This window comes from Chelon labrosus, assembly GCF_963514085.1.
Source record: "Chelon labrosus genome assembly, chromosome: 11".
Classification (NCBI taxonomy): domain Eukaryota; kingdom Metazoa; phylum Chordata; class Actinopteri; order Mugiliformes; family Mugilidae; genus Chelon; species Chelon labrosus.
Window position 1 is genome coordinate 8,824,797 of NC_140344.1, and position 23,826 is coordinate 8,848,622.

At 40.8% G+C, this 23,826-nt stretch overlaps 2 protein-coding genes across 3 annotated transcripts; both read left to right on the top strand.

Moving 5' to 3' along the window:
- Positions 1 to 290: 290 nt before the first annotated feature.
- Positions 291 to 11,217, top strand: LOC311496177 (collectin-11-like; the record flags this gene model as incomplete). The annotated part of the gene is made up of 7 exons (XM_084555940.1): positions 291 to 300; positions 355 to 420; positions 753 to 877; positions 1,919 to 2,123; positions 8,704 to 8,781; positions 8,889 to 8,954; positions 9,811 to 11,217. The coding sequence occupies 7 exons, from the start codon at positions 291 to 293 to the stop codon at positions 10,191 to 10,193; spliced, it is 933 nt and encodes a 310-aa protein (XP_084412066.1). The 3' UTR covers positions 10,194 to 11,217.
- A 545-nt stretch (positions 11,218 to 11,762) lies between these two features.
- On the top strand, positions 11,763 to 15,999 carry LOC311495970 (mannose-binding protein C-like). Of its 2 annotated transcripts, XM_084555662.1 has the most exons (5): positions 11,763 to 11,833; positions 12,188 to 12,377; positions 12,659 to 12,754; positions 14,000 to 14,065; positions 15,142 to 15,999. In XM_084555662.1, exons 2-5 carry the CDS (start codon positions 12,203 to 12,205, stop codon positions 15,522 to 15,524), a joined length of 720 nt encoding a protein of 239 aa, XP_084411788.1. In that variant the 5' UTR covers positions 11,763 to 11,833; positions 12,188 to 12,202; the 3' UTR covers positions 15,525 to 15,999. The 2 variants fall into 2 exon arrangements, with proteins under 2 accessions (XP_084411788.1, XP_084411787.1); XM_084555661.1 differs by lacking the exon at positions 11,763 to 11,833 and having other exon boundaries at positions 12,085 to 12,377.
- The last annotated feature ends 7,827 nt before the right edge of the window (positions 16,000 to 23,826 follow it).

Consider the following 23,826-nt stretch of genomic DNA (forward strand, 5'->3'; position numbering starts at 1 on the left):
CATTTTAAAGCCCTCATTTGTAAACCACATAGTGTCATGTTGATTTAATAAGAAGGAGCATTATACTTGGCATGTGGTTTGCCAACTCTGCGGTTAGTTGACAACCCACTTCATCACCTGAATTACAGTAATCATGAGTGGTATTGGTCACAGTGACAACAAAGCAGGCCACGAATGTTTTTTCTGTTTTTTTTGCAATGAAAGTCTAAAATTACCCCAATGCATCAACACTCAGTTGAAACCAAATGTTAGTTTGAACAAATAGAAATGCAGCTGTTAATAAGATTAGAATGTATTGCTGTGAGTTACAGCTAAATGCAATTTTGGTGACTGAACTTTCTTTGCTTAATCCAGACCTCTATGATTCTATTGAACGGGACATTCAGTATTTAAAGAACACCACTGCTAAGTTAGACCTGGGTAAGTATTTACTTGTTTGCTCCACCTGTCTTTATTATTATGAAAAAAAAAAAAAAAAAAAAAAAACATTTACCCATGGTGCCTACATTTTCGCCTTCTTTGGATGAAGACAAAATTCTGTTTTAGTGTAGACAACATTATTATGGGATAGTCAATCTATGAACATCCAAAAAAGAATCCTAAATATTTCTAACTATTTATATTGGAACTTAGACTGAGTGTAATGTAGCTCTAGTGTGTTTAAGTGGACATGACTCTGTGTTTCAGCATAATCAAAACAAACTGTATAACTTCATGATGCATTCCTAATTTGTTGCATGCCTTCATTTCAGTTACAAACTTTGACTTTGTCCGGAAGGTCAATCAGAAATACTTTGTGTCCAACAAGGAGAGAGGCTCTTTCTCCAAGGCTGCAGAGTTCTGCTCCCAAAGAGGCTTAGAGCTGGCTCTGCCCCAAGTATGAAAGTCATACAGAAATGAAACCAGGTCAAACCAAAGAGTTGTCATAAAAAAGTGAATTTGAGTATTTATTAGGGTATTTTAATATTCGACAATAAATCTTACTTATTATTAACAATATTTACTTTCAGAACATAAAGTTTCCTAAAACATATCCATAAAAGTGAATCATCGCTTATGAAACATGTGATTGCATTATCAGCGTTGTAGTATTGGACAGACATATTTGTATGTTAAAAAACAGCAATATATACAAGATGAATGCTATAAGAGAAAGAATATTATGCTTGTGTTGCAACTAGATTATATATTCTGTGAGCTTGCCTCAATAAATAGTTTAGCAGTGAAATTGTCTCATAGTTTCCTTCATTCAAGACTGCAAGTGATCTTATTGACTTTTTAGTGTTTTTTGTTTGGAGCTTACACAGTTAATCTAAATTTCATTATCTGGAACACCGTGGTTTAGCACAGTTACATACAACTAAATGTGTTTTACACTATAGGGAAGAAAATGTGCAATGTGTTGAGAAACACATGAAGCTAAGGGAAACTTCAATGTGATAGCTTCATAATATAGCTTCATAATTTCAATCAAAACTCTGGTGTCATTATAAGGACTTTGTTCTCCGACCACATGGTGTCACTGGTTCTCTTTTGTGTGTCTAATTCCATATTTTTCCACTGCTTTTTGTTTCCTCTAGGCTGGAACTCGCATATATTGAACTTGGAACTGTTTTCTCTCCCAGTTTTGTTTGGAAACCGGAAAGAAGCAGAACGTTCGGGAGATAATTCCTGTTTAAACTGTGAGTTTATTTCTTATATTAATAGTTAGCACTAGCTTAACATTACTCATGCCATAAGAATCATTTTATGACATACTTGCAGATAAATTTAAAGAACTTTGTATTGCAAGATGTGGAAACTAAGATATTAATAAATGAACAATTTTGTTGATGCAAAACTACTTTAAATGGAAACTGCAAACATGAAATGACCTCCTGTATTTTTTGTTTTATATAAATTTCTGTTCTCCATCCAGAAGATGAACCTGTACCTCCTATTCTTCGTCCTCTGTCTGATGGTTCCTACTGGCTACTGTCAGCTTCCAGATCTTTCTGGTCCCAAAGATGACAGAGTATTTGCTGGGATGCAGGGACCACCAGGACCACCAGGACCACCAGGACCACCAGGTCCACCAGGACCAGCAGGACCACCAGGATTTCCAGGAGCTCCGGGAATTTCAGGTTTCAAATGTAGTTTTCCTTGTTTCCACCCCTTATGGTTTCCCTTGAGTATTTTCTAACCCAGTCATGTTAATTTTCAATGCATTTTACTTTTATTAAAAGGAAAATATTCAGGCCAAACAATTTACAATTTTGTCCTTGAGAACAATTTATAAACAAAATGTCCTCAGGTGTTTTTCAGCTAACATTTCCTTTTTTCTAATTTTCTAGTGTTTTTTCTTTGGGGGGGGGGGGGCTTTTTAGTCATGGTCACTATCTTACGACGGAGTATTAGGGCCACACATGAAGAAAGTCAACACGTCGACATTAAACTCGACATGCCGAGAATAAAGTTGAAATGTCATGTCGAGAATAAAGTTGAAATGTCATGTCGACTTTAAACTCGACATGTCGACTTTAAAGTCGCCATGTCAACATTAAACTCGACATTTCGAGAATAAAGTTGAAATTAGTTCAAAATAGTTTGGAGAGAGAGCAACCGCTCCACAGGATACCCGCACTGAATCCAGAATCAGACAATTGGCCGACGATTCAACACAATGCCTTGTGTAGATGATTTGGTCAAATTGTAGGCTACTCTGTCAGAAAAAAGGGTACGACTGAGGTTCATTTTTGTTCTCTAAGGTACATCTGCTGAGGATGTACCCTCACAAGTTCCAAGTTGTTCCTCATGGAACTTAAATGTACCCTTTTTGGGTCAAAAAGGTACATTTAAGTTCCAAAATGATCAAGGGTCCACATCTGTACCATTTTTTCCACAAACAGGGGTACAATGACAATGTGAGGCTGTGTGTGACTGATACAGTTGGGGGATGGTATGTTTTGTGCATCAGAATTGGGAAATTCAGTTCATTTACACTCTTATTCTTAATCCCAAGTTTCCAGTATGGGGGGGGGGGGGGGGGGGGGGGGGCATCTGTTTTCAAGCAAACCTCAGAGAACACAGCAGTAATTTAATAAAATAGGACTAAACTTAATATTACAAGTGACACAAAAATATTTATGAATAATTAAGTATAACTATTTCTATCATCTTCACACATAAAGCTTTTATACAAAATATAGGTATTGTAGCCTATTGGTATGCACTTTTAAGTGGATCAGAAAGAAATCAGTGTAATCACGGAGGAGCTCCTTCAAAAGCTGTACGAAGCCGGACTAAGTTTGACAGAGGAAGAGGCCCAGAGATTCAGAGGTAAATTAATTTTATTATTTGACTGAGCTGGAAAGTTTATTTATTTTTCTGGTTTTATATATTCTATTCTTTTTGTCAAACTGAATAAACCGAGCTACTAAATTGCGTTAGCTAGCATTGACCTTATCTAGAAAATGACGTTTGCTTGCTGTCAGATATCAAACTTAAATCTAAAAAAATAACAGGTTAACATGACCAAAGATATGATTTAACTTTGCAAGTATACAGGCAGTTTTTTAAAAAAGGAACACAGACATAAGACATAAACGGTACTGTGTTCCTTTTTTAATAAACTGCCTGTATACTTGCAAAGTTCTCAATGGTTCGGTTTACATGTAGAGACCCTAGTTATGCTACCGTCAGGGATTAAAGCAAAAAAAAATCATCTGACTGAAAATTTTTTTAGGCAATCACTTTGTGGAGTTTTAACCTTTTGTTTGTGGACATGCCTTGTGCCTTTCTTTTTGGTCATGTTTGATTGAATGATAAATTGACACGACATAAAAAAAAAACATGCATTGAGCATTAAAAAAAAAAAATAAAAATCCCCACGCCGTGGGTAACCCGCTGAACATGGGCGTCGCACCCGTGGGGGATGGGGGTGTTGCAACACCCCCACTTTTTCAACAAGCTGATTTCATCCCCCCCACTTTTTCCTAAGGTATAGAGAGCCGAAGTCCCGCCCCCTCTACTTCCGGGTTATGGGACCTATCTTTCGAAAAAATATGAACGGCAGTCTATGGCGAAAGATAAATTATTTTCTGGTCCCGATCGACTTGTGCCTTGGATTATACATATGTTGTTTTTCAGAATAAAAAATGATTTTATATGTCAAGAATGTCACAGTTTGTCGCAAGATAGTTAAGTAAAACGCTATGGAAAATACGTAATTAAACGAACTACAAGTCCCGCATGCTGGCGTGTACAGAACCGACCAAAACTCCCTTCGTGTAACTACAGCTCTCGACATGACCCGATTTATAATGATTTTCACCTCATTTGATGCTTCTGCCTTCGTCCTGGAAGAAGACGGTAAAGCTCAACAAGGAGACAGCCATAGTTCTCTAGGGATCTCTAGAGAGATGTAGTTCACTAAGCGATCTCATACAAAACCTAATGTTGTTCAGCTTATTTACGTCAAATAATTTATCTCTTGACGTGAAAAATTATCTTTTAAATTCACACACATCATATGTGAAATTCATGCCACAATTCGATCGGGACCAAAAAATAATTATTATCTCTCCATAGACTGCCGTTCATATTTTTTCGAAAGATAGGTCCCATAACCCGGAAGTAGGGGGGCGGGACTTCGCCTCTCTATTAAACCGTTTGCCCGCCCCAGCCAGGCGGCAACCTCCGGGTCTGAAAATTGAAGCCAATGCGGAAGTGCAAAAAACTGCAGTTCATCGAGTGACCGCTTGAGGCTGGCTCCAAAAGGGAGCAAATCCCCATTGACCCCCATGTTAAAATGCCCAACTTTACAGCAATATTAAACATGTTTACAGCCTGGTACAAAAAACGGTTTTAGTCTCAATGCCTTATTTCACTATTCGTGACAACTGTACGGGGGGTGAATTTTTTTCTAACGTGTTCGTTTATTTTTTATTAAGGTTTAAAATTCTGCATTATTAAGGGCGTTCCCGCCTTGAGTGACAGGTGACGTATGGGCCGGTCCCTTGGTGGTAGCTGCTAGCTTTGGTCTCTCCGCTAGTCCCCAGTTAGCTAATTAGTGTCACGACCATCCGGCCGTGCTTGTAGTCAGTTTTGGAAAATAGTACACACAAATACCACTGACAAATACCGAATAAACAATGGCTTGTTGTTCGGTTAATTGTTCTAACAGACCTTCAAAGAAATCTGCTCTTCAGTTTTTTCGGTGAGTGAAACACTAGTTTTATTCTAAATAAGTTCGCACTAATTAGCAAGCATTGGTGTTTGCGCTTAACAAAACAAGCGAGTTAGCTCAGCTTGTTAGCTAGCTCGTTAACCAGCTAATGCGATGTTAACGGGAGCACATTGTTGGTTGTTACGGTCATTAAACCGACTTGTATAGAAATCAATACGTAATATAGAAGTGTTGGACTTTACGATGATGATACTTTTAAACCTAATGCTTCTGTATGACGTTGGTAAAAATAGTTCACCTCATAAATTAGCTAACATACATGTAATGTTAATTTTGAACTTGATTTTGGCAATATAACGAATATCTTAAAATCATTAAGAAGTGGCGACCTGTGTGCAATTACAATAAGATTTGTATAACCTAAAATTATTAATGACACCTGAACAGGCCTTTGTTGCTACAGATGTCATATACAGGTTCTCCAGTCTTGGATCTGTCATATTTATATTTTTTTATCCTTATGTCCTCGTGCTTTTTAGTTTCTTATATGTTTGTCCAGTGTTCCTGGCCTGCACCAGACAGGTCATGGTATTTCTTTCTGCCACTGTTATTAACCAGTTACCTTTTTCTTCTATAGGACACTTTGGGAGAGAGAAATCTGGAACAAACAACACTAACAACAATAATAATAAAGAGGTTGAAAACGTTACTTATTTCACAGGACACAAGTATTTGTAATTACTGTTACATCTGTTCACATATTAAAGAACACTAAACAACTTGGAAATGTGTTGTCTATAATGTTGATGTTTCCCTGAATGCATTTGATCTTAACTTGTTAAACCACTGCTTGTATAACAGTAATTTTTTTGTTATTAAAATAGAAAAGACTAAATATAATTTAAATTAACAGCAAATGTTGGACTTGCTGACATTCATCAGTTTTCAATGTTAATATTGTGGTCATTTTAACACAGTTTTTGTTTGTTACCTTTCTACATAAACTATAATTCTGTATTCTATCTCATGTGTTGAACACCATTGCCTGTTATTTTTTAACTTTCAGATTAACAGTGACATTTGTGAAAGATCTACAGGAAGCATGAAAGACAAAAGGAGTGCAAATACAAGTAGGATTTTAATGTAATATTTAAAAATATTTGCTATAGAAAAAAAAGGAGGAAGGCCTTTCCACTGTAGTCCACCAAGACAAACCAACAGATGAGGACATCCTGCAGACTGAGGTTGTTCCCATGGTGGTCACAGCTCTCTAGGCCCCACACCGTCACCAATTATCCACACTGTATGGAAGAGAAAAAAGTTTAAGTTAACAAAATTATGTCACATTTGAAGGGTAAAAAAATTAATACCAGTACGTATATTAACTAGTTACTGAAAGAGAATCATCTTGTAATGAAAGGCAGCAGAAGATTGACTTATTTTTCCACTCAAGTTGTCATGTAATTAGGTGACAGGAGGGAAACAGAAAGCTGTCAATCCAAAAATACACTAATTCAGTGGTATAGTAGTACTGGCAATAAAGCCATGTAGGTGTTCATTTACGTAAATGAAGACAATGAAATGCAATAAAACTATTAAAATCTTAAATAATAAGAGGAATAAAATAATAATATAGAGTACAATAAAGGCTAGGATGAAAGACTAGTTAAAACAGATTAGAACAACAAAATATATGTGAAATAATTAATAAAAAGCAGATAAAAGAACAAAAAAAGAAATGAATGTTTCCTCATCAAAATCAAGGCTTTTGAGGTTTGTTCTAAGTTAACATAAAATATTTCAAAACTTCAATGTTCAGGAATATTAACATTCAGTTCTTTATGTAGGATGAGGAAGGGAAGTCCAGGAGTCAGGACAAAGGAGAGTATGGAGAAGATGAGGGAGAGAACAGGAGAGAAGAGAAGGAGAACATAAGAGGAGAAGAAGGGGAGAACATGAGAGGAGAGGGAGGGAACACAGTGTTCTTGTCACTCACACTTGTTCTTTAATAAAACATAAATGAACTGCTTAATACCATGGTATGTGATTGTTTGTGAATATATATCTTGGGTTATATCGCGTTATGCTGTAATGTACATTTTGAATGCAATATTATTTGCATACCCTGATGAAGAAAATCTAGAAATGCATTGCATTAGCTTTGGAGACTGAAAGAGGGGCAAAGGTGGTTGCAGTGCTCATGTACTACCCCTAGAACCCCCCCACTTTTAAAATTGCTGCTCCACCCCTGCCGCTGAACCCCACTCGTGATAGGGATTGGGGATTGCAATTATTTCCCATGAACGAGGAATTCCCAGTAAGGGCGGGTCATAATTAAGTCCCTAATTGATTAAGTCCCTGCCCTTTGTACACACCGCCCGTCGCTACTACCGATTGGATGGTTTAGTGAGGTCCTCGGATCGGCCGCGCCGGAGTCGGTCACGGCCCTGGCGGGGCGCAGAGAAGACGATCAAACTTGACTATCTAGAGGAAGTAAAAGTCGTAACAAGGTTTCCGTTGGTGAACCTGCGGAAGGATCATTAACGGTCTGGCGCAACCACCTCCGCCTGGCGCGAGGTTGGTCTGCTGCTGATGCCTCCCTTCTTCGAGGGCCGCGGCGTGTCTCCCTCCGCCCCGGAGGAGAGCTCGGCGCATCCCGAGCGATCCCGAGGTGCGCGCAGGCAGGCTCCTCTCAGACAGTTAAAACTCCACAGCTGATAGGTGAAGTTGTTGCGTATCATATCGTGTTGTAGACCCGCCCCTCTTTTTTTTTTTTTCTTCGGATCTGCACCGATCTCATTTTTAGCCTTTTGAGACCCGAGTTGACGCAAATCCGTCATATGACGGAAAACTTTAATCCATGGATAGCCTAACCCAAAAACAACATCCCAAAATCCCAAAAATGACAATAACTCATTTTAGACAAAAGATGAAGTTAGGTCTTTAGGCAGGCACTTTTGTCTCCACATCACAACCAGGGGTCACAACGTAGGCCTACCTTTTGCTCCTCCATTAGCGTGAGGGCTTCTTGGGGGACACCCCGGCCTCGTAGAAAGTCTGTCACGCTGACTGACATGTTTTCAAATCCAGAGCTGCGAGCTCGGGTAAGCATCACTAAAGGGAAATACGTACGTTACGTTATTGGTAGGCCACCGCTTCCAGTGATGAATACAGTTGCAGCATGTCAAAAACTTACCTTCACACTTTATCGCCGAGACAGCAGCTGTGGAGCGGTTGATGTCTTCTCCGAACTAACAGCTAGTTTGGAATGCACAGAAGACATAATGTCGAGATTAAAGTCGCCACGATATTTCAACTTTATTCTCGAAATGTCGACTTTAAAGTCGACGTGACGTTTCAACTTTATTCTCGACATGTCGAGTTTAATGTCGACGTGTCAACTTTAAAGTCGCCATGTCGAGTTTAATCTCGTCATGGCAAAAATATATTTTTTTTCTTCATGTGTGGCCCTAATACTCCATCGTACTATCTTTATATCTGCTCATGTTGGAACCCTGTGTATCTACGGGTTCCAGGACGTGATGGACGACCTGGACTACCTGGACCACGTGGAGCACGTGGAACACCTGGACCAGTTGTAATGTGTGGACGAGGTAATCTGAGGGCGTCCTGTGGTGCCAGTCATCAGGACGTTGGTTGTAAGAGCTTTGAGTCCAACTGGATGCCACTTTGGTAACTGTACTTTCTCTGCTTAATCCAGATCTCTTTGGTTCTATTGACCAGGACATTGAATCCTTGAAGAAGACCATTGCTAAGTTAGACATGAGTAAGTATGCTATTCAGGACGAATGTGGACGTCAGACAGTTGTTTAGAAGAGGGAATTTCAACCTTGTTTGTGGGACAACCAGAAGAAAGGGATGTGTGGTTGTAGGAGATCAGAAAGACATTCGGTGACTTATGAGTAAACACTAAAATATTAAAATCAGTCCTAAACGGTACTGAGTCAGTGACGAGAGGCTAGTGTGAGGGAGATGATTTCTTGTTTGCGTGTTTTGATAGAAACATGGATAACCCTGAAAAATATGTTAAAAGACAACTTTTGATAAACCCTGAGCTGGGAAAAAAAATGGACTTGACCACTGTTTTTAAAATCTTAACTTTCCATTATCTCATCCAGGTTTTGAACAGTGGGCTTCAGTTATGGGAGCAGGGAGCTCAGGTCCACATGAGGAGCCTCACAGGGACCACCAGGTCCAAATATTATGACCTCGGTTTTACTTTTACTAAAATTTAGAAAGAGTAAGACCAACCAATCTTTACTGTCATTGAGACAATCCAGCATGGTTCAGTTTTAATAGTAGGTGAAGTTGTGTTTAGTATTCCACATTAAAAAAAACGCCCAGGCCCAGTGTGCATAAACGTAAGCCTATTTTATATAATGACTAAACTATGTTTCGTGTTAATAATGTAGACAGCATTAGTAGTCAGGCAATGAACATGTAAAGAGTAAAAGGTTGCTGCAGTGTATTTAAGGGGACACAGCTCTTTGTTTCACCACAGTGAGAGTTTTATACTGAGAGGACGAAGTACAGTGGCAAGAATTCAATACACATTTGGCTTTTTAGAAACGGTGTCTTTACTCTCTGAGTTATTCCTGATTTGCTGCCTTTTTGTCCCCCAGCTGTAAATTTTGACTTTGTCCGGAAGGTCAATCAGAAATACTTTGTGTCCAACAAGGAGAGAGGCTCTTTCTCCAAGGCTGTAGAGTTCTGCTCCCAACAAGGCTTAGAGCTGGCTCTGCCCAAGGATGAGGAGGAGAACAGCATACTGACTCGAGTGTTTGACGATGTCAACAAAATGGCCTGGATCAACGTCAACAATAAAAAGTCAGAGGGGAACTTTGAAGCTGATATGAAGAACCGACCTCTGACCTACACCAAATGGGGAGAAGGACAGCCAGACAAATCCATCCAGGATACAGGCTGCACCATGCTGACAGAAAACAGCGTCTGGAGAGTGACACGTGAATGTTCCCTGAATGCTCACATCATTTGTCAGTTCTAGAAAGGTCTTGTGTGCCATGCAGTGACGTCAAGATCTCACAAAGGCTGCACTCTCATTGATAAGGGTATTAGAAGGAATCCTCTTAATGTTCTTAGAAATATTACCTACTACTTACTACTACCAGTTACTACTAAAAATATCTGAAACTCAATTCATGCTTAATGCCTAAACATATGATTTCACTTTCAGCATGTTATTGTTGCACAGACATTTTCTCATATCAAACACTGTTTAACTATACAGCCCTGATATTAAAGAAAGGATGTTATACATGTATAGCAGCACTGAATGGACTGAGCCACAGTAAATATTTTAGCAGTGAAGTAGTTTGAAGTAGTTTCATTCAACACTTTGTTTTCATTCTGTTTATTTGGGACTGTAGCTATAGCCCTACACACTTGCAGCTAGAAACATGGCAATAAAGTCAAAATATTAATCATGTCTAGAAGATGTGGACAATGTTTTTTGCTGAGTTATATAGTTGGGTCCAGACTCAACTTTCTTTGAATGCTTTTAACTGTGACATACAGGCAGACCCACATTCAAGCTTTAATATAATTCTTTGATATTTGAAAGTTGTACATGCAAATGTTTAGTTGAGGAGATTCTTTTCTAACCCTGAGCTCTGTGCACACAGACCACAAATTGAACCCTGTGAATGTTGCCTCTCCCACGATTTATATTTTTATATTTTCCTTCATTGATCCCTCTGCATTTAACTCATCCATTCACAGCAGTGTGAACCTGGAGCAGTGGGCTACCACCTCTGCGGCCCCCACGGAGAAGTTTGGGGGTTAGGAGCTTGCTCAAGACACCTCAGTCACAGACATGGGGGGATTTGAACCTGTGACCATATAGTCCCAAATCTGCTTCTCTAAACACTATTCCTCAGCTACCCCATACATAACCGACCAGGCATAACATTATGACCACATTCCTAATATTGTGTAGGTCTCCCTTGTGCCTCCAAAACAGCTGTGACTCATCAGAGAATGGACATGGGCCTTCTGAGAGTGTCCTGTGGTGTCTGGTAACAGAATGTTGTTAGTGTGTGTGTGTGGGGGGGGGGCTTTGGGTCCTATGGGTTGATGGGAGGGGCCTCTGTGGATCATGCCACAGATACTTGATCAGTTTGGGATCCTGCTGTGGATGGCTGCTGCCATCAAGGGGTGTCATTGCTATGGGGTGGGGTGTCTGGTCTGGTCTAGGTGGGTGGTACATGTCTTGTTTTGGACTCAGACATTTCATCTTCTCCCAAATGTCAGTGTTCCTGTTCCCATTCAGAAAACTTTCTAATTGTCTTTCATCATTTTCATTACAAAGTCATTTCTAGATTGTTTACAATAACTGATATATCAGGGACATATTTTTTTTTTAAAAAAGCAAGGGCTCAGGAAACAGGAAGAAAACATTTAAAAGCATTCATCACTGCAGTCGGTGGCATCAGTCCAAAAAAGAGGGAGGATGTTGGATTCAGATCATCTTCTTTTCTGTAATAAAGTTCACATGAGACTTTGCATCTGTTGTTTACTTTGGTCCACATCCCTCACACTCTACATGAGTTCTACATTGAGTTCTCTGTCATTTGTCTTTGGAGGTAAGAACAAGGCACATTCTGCAGATCACCCCTCGTTTATACGGTGAGTCCTTTTCTCTGTGTCACTATTTTATTGTCAATTTAGGGTTATTAGTTCCCTGCAAAAAATGGCTAGTGCTGTGAAATGCATTGTAAAATAAAGAAGTGCAACTTGCATTTATAGCATTAAATTTAACGTGTAGGTTTTACATGCATTTAGCTGGTAGTGGAGTTGTTTGGAATATTAAGCAGACTCCACATTCATAAATATACGCATGGAAAATCTACATCAAATGCATTGATGACACAGTATATTGTTGTTCCTGTTTTTCAATGTGCACTTACTCAATAGTTGAAGATAATGCTAAATATATTTCTGTATATGGGAAAGCCGTGCTATATTTCATATGAATTTCAGACCTGCACTGAGAAGATGAGGTGGCTTCTCTTATCCTGCATTCTCTGCCTGATGGCATCTATAGGCTACAGTCAGCCTACATGTTTGCCTGGTCTCAAAGGAGAGAAAGGAGACATGGGACTGCCTGGGCTTCAAGGGTCTCGTGGATTTCCTGGACTTCCTGGTGCTCCTGGATTCCCAGGAATAAAAGGTCAAAAAGATGGGCGTTATCATCTTCACCAAAACAATGTTTCAAGGAATATTATTTCTGACCAAGCTTCAGTAATATTTTAGAAATGCATGCACATTTTGTTAAGGAAAATACTCAGGCCAAACATTTACGTTTTTGTCCTTGAGGACAATTGATAAATGAAATGTCCTTTGTTTTTTTTCAGCTAATGTTTCCTTTTACTAATTTTCTGGTATTTTTTTGGCTTTTTAGTCATGGTCACTATCTTTATATCTGCTCTGGTTGGAACCCTGTGTATCTAGGGGATCCAGGACGTGATGGCCTACCAGGACCATTTGGATCACGTGGACCAGCTGGACCACGTGGAGTACCTGGACCAGTTGTAATGTGTGGACGAGGTTATTAAATCTTTAGCTCTTCAAGATTGTTTTGTAATTCCAATAAATAGTTTGATCCACCAATAGGCCACAACATTAAAACCAGCTGCCAAATATTATGTAGGTGTCCCTTGTGCCTCCAAAACAGTTCTGACTCGTGTATAATTGGACACTTCTGAGGGTGTCCTGTGGTGCCAGTCATCAAGACGTTGGTTGTCCTTCCCAAAGATACTCAGTCATTTTGGGATGTTCAGATGGCAGGCCAACACCTCAAGCTATTTTTAATGTTTTTATTTTAGCCATTTCTGAGCAGTTTAGATGGTGTGGTGGGCCACATTGTCCTGCTGGAGATGGCCACTGCCGTCAGGAGTGTTGTTGCTATGGGATAGGCAAGCTCCAGGAACACCACTGAGTTGGGTGGTGCAAAGCACATTTATATGAATGCCATGAACTAGGGTTTCTGAGCCAAAGATTGCATTGGAATGAGATGATTAATGATATTCACTTCACTTGTCAACGGTTTTGATGTTGTAGCTGATTGGTCTGTATTATTATTTTATTATATTGTTACCTATTAATTAAACATTAAAACTATATATAAGTGAAAGGATTTTATTAGTTTTTTAGAAGTTTTTCCCTTTGTTGATGTGCACTAATTGTGAGACAAGGTACAAACACATCCAGTCCACAACTGGTGGACACTAAAAGATGAAACCCTGTAGATTACATCCAGCTCTGTTGCAATTCTACCTGTTCAAAGTTCTTAGTGACGGCTGTTGATTTGGTTCTGTCTTCTCATTTAAAATCCATCATTTGTAAACCACATAGTGTCACATTGATTTAAAAGGAAGGAACATCAGTTAAATGATAAATGGCCTGCACTTATGGAGCACTTTTCCACGTTGGTGGTACACAGAGGGCTTTACAGTGTTACTCATTCACCCACATTCAAACACCAGTTGTGGCTCAGCTTCCATGCACGGTGCTCGCCTTCTCTAAGAGACTCTTTTAGGATACTGTTGACATTTGGTTGCCAACTGTGTGATTAGAGGACAACCCACTTTATCAGCTGAACTATAGTAATCCTAAGTGTGACAGGTCACAGTGAGAACACCCTCAATTGACCACAAGTCTTCAACACTTCTATGATACCAATTGTTCAAACTCTGAACATACAGAAATACTATTTTTCATAAATATATTATTCATTGCTTTGAGTCCAACTGGATGCCACTTTGGTAACTGAACTTTCTTTGTTTAATCCAGATCTCTTTGGTTCTATTGACCAGGACATTGAATCCTTGAAGAAGACCATTGCTAAGTTAGATGTGGGTAAGTATGCTATTCAGTATACATTCAGGACGAATGTGGAGGGTGATTGATTGCAATTAACAGTTTACTGTATTTCATCTGCTGTAACTAACTTTACCTCAGTGTTTCTAAACAATATGTATGTGTGTCCTCTACATTTTCAGGAGTTATATTTTCTGAACCTCAGACAGTTGTTTAGACGAGAGAATTTCAACCTTGTTTGTGGGACAACCAGAAGAAAGGGATGTGTGGTTGTAGGAGATCAGAAAGACATTCGGTGACTTATGAGTAAACACTAAAATATTAAAATCAGTCCTAAACGTTACTGAGTCAGTGACAAGAGGCTAGTGTGAGGCAGATGATTTCTTGTTTGCGTGTTCTTATTAAAAAATACATTCTGCTGCATTCTGCACCAGCTGTAAGTGCATGATAGAGGTCTGCTAACACCAGCATTGAGGGCTTTACAGTAGTCAAGATGAAATTAAATAAAAAGATGGATAACCCTGACAAAAATGTTAAAAGTCAACTTTTCATAAAACCCTCAGCTGGAAAAGAGTTGACTTGACCACTGTTTTTATCCTTTTATACAATTTAACTTTCCATTATCACACCCAGGTTTTTCACAGGGAGCTCAGGTCCACATGAGGAGCCTCACAGGCACCACCAGGTCCAAATATCATGACCTTGGTTTTACTTTTACTAAAATTTAGAAAAAGTAAGACCAACCAATCTTTATTGTCATTGAGACAATCCAGCATGGTTTAGTTTTAATAGTAGGTGAAGTTGTGTTTAGTATTCCACATTAAAACAAATACCCAGGCCCAGTGTGCATGAACGTAAGCCTATTTTATATAATGACAAAACTATGTTTCGTGTTGATAATGTAGACAGCATTAGTAACAAGTCCATGAACATGTAAAGAGTAAAAGGTTCCTGCAGTGTATTTAAGGGGACACAGCTCTTTGTTTCACCACAGTGAAAGTTTTATTCTCAGAGGACGAAGTACAGTGGCAAGAATTCAATACACATTTGGCTTTTTAGAAACGGTGTTTTTACTCTCTGAGTTATTCCTGATTTGCTGCCTTTTTGTCCCCCAGCTGTAAACTTTGACTTTGTCCGGAAGGTCAATCAGAAATACTTTGTGTCCAACAAGGAGAGAGGCTCTTTCTCCAAGGCTGTAGAGTTCTGCTCCCAACAAGGCTTAGAGCTGGCTCTGCCCAAGGATGAGGAGGAGAACAGCATACTGACTCAAGTGTTTGACAATGTCAACAAAATGGCCTGGATCAACGTCAACAATAAAAAGTCAGAGGGGAACTTTGAGGCTGATATGAACAACCGACCTCTGACCTTCACCAAATGGGGAGAAGGACAGCCAGAGAGATCCATCCAGGATACAGGCTGCACCATGCTGACAGAAAACGGCATCTGGAGAGTGACACGTGAATGTTCCCTGAATGCTCACATCATTTGTCAGTTCTAGAAAGGGCTTGTGTGCCATGCAGTGAGGGAAAATATCAAATGTCCCTTATTATTTTAATATCATATATGAAACCTAACATTTGTGGATGCAACATTATGTAGGGTGGAAGCTTGTGTTTTGGACAGGAGCTCTGCCTTATGATAATCATGTGGTTGCAAGGTATGAATGAATATGTTGTTGTATGCTCCATTGTATAATACGTTGTGAGAATTAACATAAGGAACTCACTTTAAGGAGTTCGTCCTGAGGTGGTATTTGAAGTACCTCTTCTGTGTATATGTGTTCTGGAAATAGGTCACTGTATATCACACAATACTGCTTAAAGTGTAGAAGTGTTATGTGTGTCATGAGATGTATGTTGAGATGTTAGTACAATGTGTTGTGTCAAGTCATATGTAATCTTATGATGTGACTGCAGATATGAACATTGTTTAGGCTAGTATAAAAGCTGAGGAGAGACTGCCTCTCTTCAGTCGTCATCTGCTGCTGATGAGCGGCTCTTGGTTGCAAGCAATAAAGGTTTTCTGGAAAACAAATAGTGTGTCATAACTTGGTATTTTGACCAACTCTCATCCAGTGTTGTTTTTGGCAGCCATTTTAGATTTAGTCTTAGTCTTAGTCTTTTGGACGAAAATGCTTATTAGTTTTAGTCACATTTTTGTCATTTCTATATGTGATGGTTTTAGTCTAGTTTTAGTCGACGAAAACTCAAAAAGGTTTTAGTCTAGTTTTAGTCAATTTTAGTTAAAAGAAAAAAAAAGAAAATGTATTTTCACCAATAATTACAATAACAAAGGAATGGTTTTAGACAGACAAGTTTTCCACCCAACAGCAAATACTTTCTGATCTACTATAAGGATTATGCATTACACACAGATAAAATGGTGTATATATAGTCATATTAATTGGTGCTACAGTGTTAAAAGCTCTATCCAGCTTTGTTTTTATTTTTATCAAGAAAAACTGGTGCACTGCACCTTTACAAAAATAGCGCTGTCTCTTTAAGAAAGACGGTAGTCTTGAGTTGTTGTTGAAGTTGTGCGTGGCTGTGGATGTGTTCCACTGAACTGAGGGCATGTTGCAAATATCGATCGCGATCTACCGGTCGATCGCGATCGACGTAATGAGCACCCCTTCCATAGATCATCTCGTCGTTTCTGACCACCAAGGCCCTTGCCGCTGCCACTAAGGTCCATCACTTAGGCCACGTCCACACGTACGAAAACGGTCTTTTCCCTCTCCGTTTTCGAGGGCATCGTTTCAAGAAATATCCGCGTCCACACAGGTCCGTTTCAGCACGACCGAAAACACTACTTCATATTCCAGGCCTATAGGTGGCGCTGTTTCAGTTTCAGAAATTCACCAAAAACGGAGAGGAAGAGGCGGAGCATGCGCACAAATCTTGAGCGCTGTTTACAAATCGCCTTTTTTGCTCAGCGTGGTGGCACAGGAGCATGATACACTATATTACCAAAAGTATTCGCTCACCTGCCTTTACTCATTCTATGAACTGAAGTGCCATCCCATTCCTAACTCATAGAATTCAATATGATGTCGGTCCACCTTTTGCAGCTATTACAGCTTCAACTCTTCTGGGAAGACTGTCCACAAGGTTGAGGAGAGTGTTTATAGGAATTTTTGACCATTCTTCCAAAAGCGCATTGGTGAGGTCACACACTGATGTTGGTCGAGAAGGCCTGGCTCTCAGTCTCCGCTCTAATTCATCCCAAAGGTGTTCTATCGGGTTCAGGTCAGGACTCTGTGCAGGCCAGTCAAGTTCATCCACACCAGACTCTGTCATCCACGTCTTTATGGACCTTGCTTTGTGCACTGGTGCACAGTCATGTTGGAAGAGGAAGGGGCCCGCTCCAAACTGTTCCCACAAGGTTGGGAGCATGGAATTGTCCAAAATGTTTTGGTATCCTGAAGCATTCAATGTTCCTTTCACTGGAACTAAGGGGCCAAGCCCAGCTCCTGAAAAACAACCCCATACCATAATTCCTCCTCCACCAAATTTCACAGTTGGCACAATGCAATCTGAAATGTACCGTTCTCCTGGCAACCTCCAAACCCAGACTCGTCCATCAGATTGCCAGATGGAAAAGCGTGATTCATCACTCCAGAGAACGCGTCTCCACTGCTCTAGAGGCCAGTGGCGGCGTGCTTTACACCATTGCATCCGACGCCTTGCATTGCACTTGGTGATGTGTGGCTTGGCTGCAGCTGCTCGGCCATGGAAACCCATTCCATGAAGCTCTCTGCGTACTGTACTTGGGCTAATCTGAAGGTCACATGAAGTTTGTAGCTCTGTAGCAATTGACTGTGCAGAAAGTCGGCGACCTCTTTGCACTATGCGCTTCAGCATCCGCTGACCCCTCTCCGTCACTTTACGTGGCCTACCACTTCGTGGCTGAGTTGCTGTTTTTCCCAAACGCTTCCATTTTGTTATAATAGAGCTGACAGTTGACTGTGGAATATTTAGGAGCGAGGAAATTTCACGACTGGATTTGTTGCACAAGTGGCATCCTATGACAGTTCCACGCTGGAATTCACTGAGCTCCTGAGAGCGGCCCATTCTTTCACAAATGTCTTGTTTCACAGTCTGCATGCCTGAGTGCTTGAATTTATACACCTGGGGCCAGGCCAAGTGATTAGAACACCTGATTCTGATCATTTGAATGGGTGAGCGAATACTTTTGGTAATATAGTGTATTTTGCCCTAGTAACCCCAATAGGCTCAATATCTTCTCCAGCAGGAAAACTAGCATGTAGTCCGCCATTGTTGTTGATGTTGTTATGAGACGTCTTGCGGGAGGTGGAAGGCTGCTCGGGGGTGTGGCGATGACATCATCGCTTTCGCCGTTTTCGCCGTCCACAAAGAAACGCAAGAGTTGCGTTTGCGAATTTCTCCACCCTGGGACCCGTTTTCAGAAAAGTGCGTTTTAGGGCTATGCGTTTACAGGATACGATCAGCCAAAACGATGCAAAACTTCTGCGTTTCAGCGTTTTTGCGTTTCCGTGTGGACGGCCCCTTCGTATGACTGTGACGGCAGGCGTGTTGTGCAGAATGTGCACAGATGCTGGCGTGATGCCATGTGGTGGGCGTGACCAAACAAGGATAGGATGCAGCACCATTGCTGATACTTTTTAGCTTTTGACAGACAATAGGCAGAAATGTCATATATTTTGAACGTCTGACAGACCACCCACAACATACTGTCATGAAAAAAAGGGGCGTCAACGAAATAATTTCATCATCGTTGTTAGGGAGGAATTTGCGGTGATGCTGATGAAGAAGAAGAAGCACCAGAGTCTTGTATGTCTTACGCTGAAGAAGTTTATTTAGGCTCGATCGAGGAGTAGGCTCGATCGAGGAGAACCGAAGCTTCGTCATCACAACATAAGTGCATGAGTCCACCTCAAATTCTAAGGGACAAACAGTGAACTCAGATTCTTATACTAGCAAGCAAGGCCGAAGCAGCAAACGGGAGATGTGTTGGCATCCCATTGGCCATTGTACATAAACATGAAGATAAGGATTCACACCAGCTAGGTAATACAAATTGTCAAACAATGACGGAGGGCATTATCATCTAACTCTACAGCTATGCCTGTAATGCAAAGTATCCCCCAGAGAGTGAGATTGAAGACACAACGACAGAGGGACCTTGGTCTTGGTATGTTCCTCAGAGAGAAAATAGGGCAGATAACTGACGCCAGAAGTAATCACACATTAACCACACAAACTATCCATAGGGAAGAGAAATTATTCTCTAACAATCCCCTCTTATTGATCATAAGATCAATACACTATAATTTAGCACCTTAAGGGTGAGTTAATGTCAAGCCATCAGAATCAAAGACCATCATGCAATACAAGAACCCAATGAGATCAAATGTAAAACAAATAAATAATAAAACAAATAAATGCATCAACATTGATAAAGATGGTGTTGTAAAATAAAAACACAATTAAACACATAATCACGTGAGTCAAATAATATCATGATGTAATATTCACACCCCTCTTATATAGCATGTCAGCTTATCTAACATGTGATCCATGAATCCCACCTTCCCGTCAACAAGGACTGCTGGAGGCAAACCCTCAATGGGATAAAGAACCCCTGAAACACCTAAGTGTTAGAAGGGCTCATGGTGGAAATCACAGCCACATGAACCTACTTACAGGAAGCCAAACCCCCCCCCCCCCCCCCCCCTTTCTTGACGAGAGGAGGTAAAAAGACCCCTGCGCTAACTATTCTAACCATGGAGTCAGACCTACGGGAAAAACCTCAATGTCATGGAGGAAAACCCAAAATCTAGTCTCATCCAGAAGATGTCATAAGGGTGTGTAATCACTTGGTACAACACATGAATCAATAACAGTAATACATGAAGATTACATAACAATTCAATGTGACGATTATAGGCAATCAGTATCAGACTAAACGCATGAAGGTAAATATGAAACTTTCAAAGTGGAATTACAGTAAACAAGACAAAACAATCATAATAATGTAATAGTAGCAACTGTTGACAGGAGGAATGATCTTCAACCCATGTGCTGAGCGCACAGTAGAGGGCCACCACCATGGAGAGGTTACTAGCACATACGATGCATGGTGGTATGGAATCCATTTCTTTCATCTTCAACTTCTCCTCATATGTCAAGCAGACATATGCATCAATGATTTATTACCTCAATGAGTGATGAGGACTTCAAACAACAATAGCAACACACATTGTAATGATCGCAAGGATATTCTAATGAGAAGAAATAATAAATAATTTGAACTACTCTTTTACTTTATAATTACTATGTGATTTGAACTTAAGTGTAATTAAATGAGAATATAGTATAAATTCAAATAAGTAAACTCATTCTGATAACTTTCTTACTGCTGCTCTCTCCTGCCATGCCTAAATCAGAGTGTCAGAGCGTACCTCGGTGCCATCAGCAGCTTCATCATCATACATACAGTAAAGCTGCATCCAGTCCCCAAACAGCTCTCAGGAGGGGCAACCTGTGCATCAAGAGCAGAAGTACCTGCATCCCGAGTCGAAAGTTTAGGGGCCTGCGTCACCACACCGGCAGTTCTTGTGCAGCACACCTTAATCACTACTCAAAGACAGGCACACAAAACAGCTAGGAGAACAATAACAACAACAAGAAGGATCAAAAATCTGACAATTCCCGCCCCCCAATGTCCAAATATGCTAGTGAAATCGCCAAGGGTGAAACTATGTGTTTTGTGCAGTTCTTCAGTACCTTGCTCAGTGGTGTGCACCAGGTCCATGACATCAGCTGTAGCATCAGAGATCCTAATGCAACATTCAGTACCTAATACCTTACACACTCCACCTTGGGCAGCCAGCATCAAATCAACAGCCATGCGATTTTCTAAAACGACCGTTTTGATCTCCTGAACTTCTTTATTCTCGGACACGATCGCTTTAGTTGTGCTATTGTTTTGTTTCTCCGTCACATTGGTCAAGGATTTAAGCTCCTCCTGGTCAGTGTATACACCATACCAAGGAAGGAGAACACTCACTATTTTCTGGCCTAGTGTAATCTCTCTTTTCTGACGTGACCGCACAGGGAGATACATAGACGCAATCTCGGCAGAATCGACCTTACGAATGAGTGGTATCAGGTAGGCTAGGTAACAGATGCCCTGAGGTTCACCTGAGGGAACGCAGTGATAGGCCCGATCCTTACACACCAGATATACTTTTTCAGGCAAGCTAAGTTGTTTTAGAGTGACATTTTTTACAGCGTTACAGAGACTGTCACCTAAATTTTTACGTCCACGACCAATCAATGTGAAACAGAGAGAGACATTATGCAGTTCATGAGTCACTACCACTGGCATCCCTGCAGAGCAATCTCTCAGAGGTCTCGGTTCTGTTTGCAACGGCTCTGAGCAATTCCGAACCTGTAACTTAACCGAATCAACAGATTTAGTGCCTATCCATGGCTGGACAAACACTAGAGCTTCGACTAAGGCAACATTAGTTTTAGGTTGGGGCACACAATTATGATCCCTGGAACCTGCAGTGCAGTTGGTTTGAGCAAACACAACCTGCACACGGTACTGGAAACCAAGGTTCACATACCTTTGCACATGTATTACTTTAAGGAGAGTGACATGATTGAAGCCAATAGGCAGATATTTATCATTTATCGCCTGAGTGACGTTCTGAGCCACGAACGCATATTTAGAATTCTCGGCCGCATCTATAGGATATGTAGGGGTGTAACATTCGTCAGGTAAGTCTTCAAGTCGCGTATGTAAATCATTCCAATTATACTGCTCATAATCAGCTTTTGAAAATGGGATTGGAGAAGACATAGGAGAATGAATGGAGGTTGGCATATTTTGACAGAGCCAGCAATTACTAAGATTACGATCTCGCGCATAATTAACCATAATATCTATGGCAGCGTTTGCCCTAGCTGGTCTGGGTTGGTCCTGGACAACTTTCTCGACGCGTGGTGCCAGTGTAGGAGAAGAAACTCTATTCTTTTCACATCTGATAGCATCGCTACATGGATCGCAACTACGAAGTTTTCCAGGTTTGTACTGGTAACTCACCTTCCAACTGTTACAATCAGGAGACTCACCCAGCTGCTGTATAGTGAAACACCATAATTCTAAAGATCGGCTTTCAGTGGGTGCGGGTGTGTAAGTGACTGTCATGGTTTCACCTTCACCTCTTTCAATTTTATATCGCTTCTTATCCTGCAAGTGCCAAAAGGTTTTCCCTGTGACATGTACTGCAAGTTTAGCAATATAGCAATCACCAAAAACACATCTATCAATTGGGCATTCAAAAACAACAGAAGCTGGAGATCGTCTGGATCGAGGGTGAGCAACAGTCTTTCTTTCTGTGTGATCTGTGGACGTCTCAGCATGGTCATTTCTGTCAAATGCATCATATTTCTTCACACTCATGTTAATGTGAAGTGCTGGAGGGTTCATCAGTTCTTTCTCACCACATGAGATCACTGCAGTGTCCGCAGGATCTCTCTGCTGAGAGCTTCCCCTCTTGGGCAGCTCGAAATCAACGTCGTTGGAGTTTGGATGACCTTTCACCTTACTCTGATGGTTCTCTATCTGTAACCAAAGCAAAAGGGATCCCCAGAGGAAAACAAAGATAAGAGCTCCTCCGATTACGAACCAGAGTGAGCCGCCCCCTCGACCTCGGCCTTCGGGGCGAATCTGCACCTTGTCGCATGCACCCATTCTGGTTTGCCTTCGACTTTCAGAGCTGTTCTTGTCCACAGCAACACCTGATATGGACCCTTCCACCTAGGAGACAAAGGGTGTATTCACACCTGCCTTGTTTAGTTCGATTAAAACGAACTCAAGTTCGTTTCCCTGCTTGGTTCGGACCTTTTTGACTGGTGTGAATACAATCACTCGAACTCTGGTGCGGACCAAACAAGCGGACCGAGACCCAGCTGAGGAGGTGGTCTCGGAGCGGTTCCTACCGAACCCTGGTGCGGTTCCTTTATGGTGTGAAAGCAGCCCGACCTCGATCCGACCCAAGTTGCAAAAATCTACCTTTTTGGATTTGACGAGCTCCCGTAGTTTCCCGTAGTTTTCGCGCATTATGGGAAATGTAGGATAGCCCAGTGACACACACAACAGAGAGAGAGACGTGAAGCAAACAAACGCAGGTAGGTTAGGTAGAGATGAGTCGTTGCAAAATAACGAGCATGATATGGTTAAACTCATGTTGCATCAAACGGTCTTGACGCTCGAGCACAAGCTGTAAGTTTATAAACCATATTGCTAGCATAATAACAAGTAGACCTACAGTACGCAAAGTCTCCATTGTAGCCTATTTACGTGGGACATTTGGCTTCCTTCTTTACCCCGCCTATACGTTTACCAGCCAATGGCTGAACGACCTTAGCACATGTGTTTTTGTTTATAAATTCTGGTCCGGTTGCAATTAATCACAGTGTGAAAGCGAACCGCACTAAAAAAAAAAAAAGAAAAAAAAATTGGTCCGGACCAAAGCAAGTGAACTAACGGACCTTCCTGGTGTGAATACGCCCAAAGACACCTTTTCCAAAGATTTTATTAGTACAAAATCCCCCTCTTTGAAAGGGTGAATGGGCTCATCCGAAGGTCTCGGGAGTCTTTCTGCCACCTGTAAGTGATACTTTCGTAAGATTTCAGTTAGCTTCTTCACATAGTCAAACATGTACTCATCTGTCCAAATCAGAGTGGTTTTGTTTGGTGTTAAGGGAGGACTTACACCTGTGGACATGGGTCTGCCCATCAAT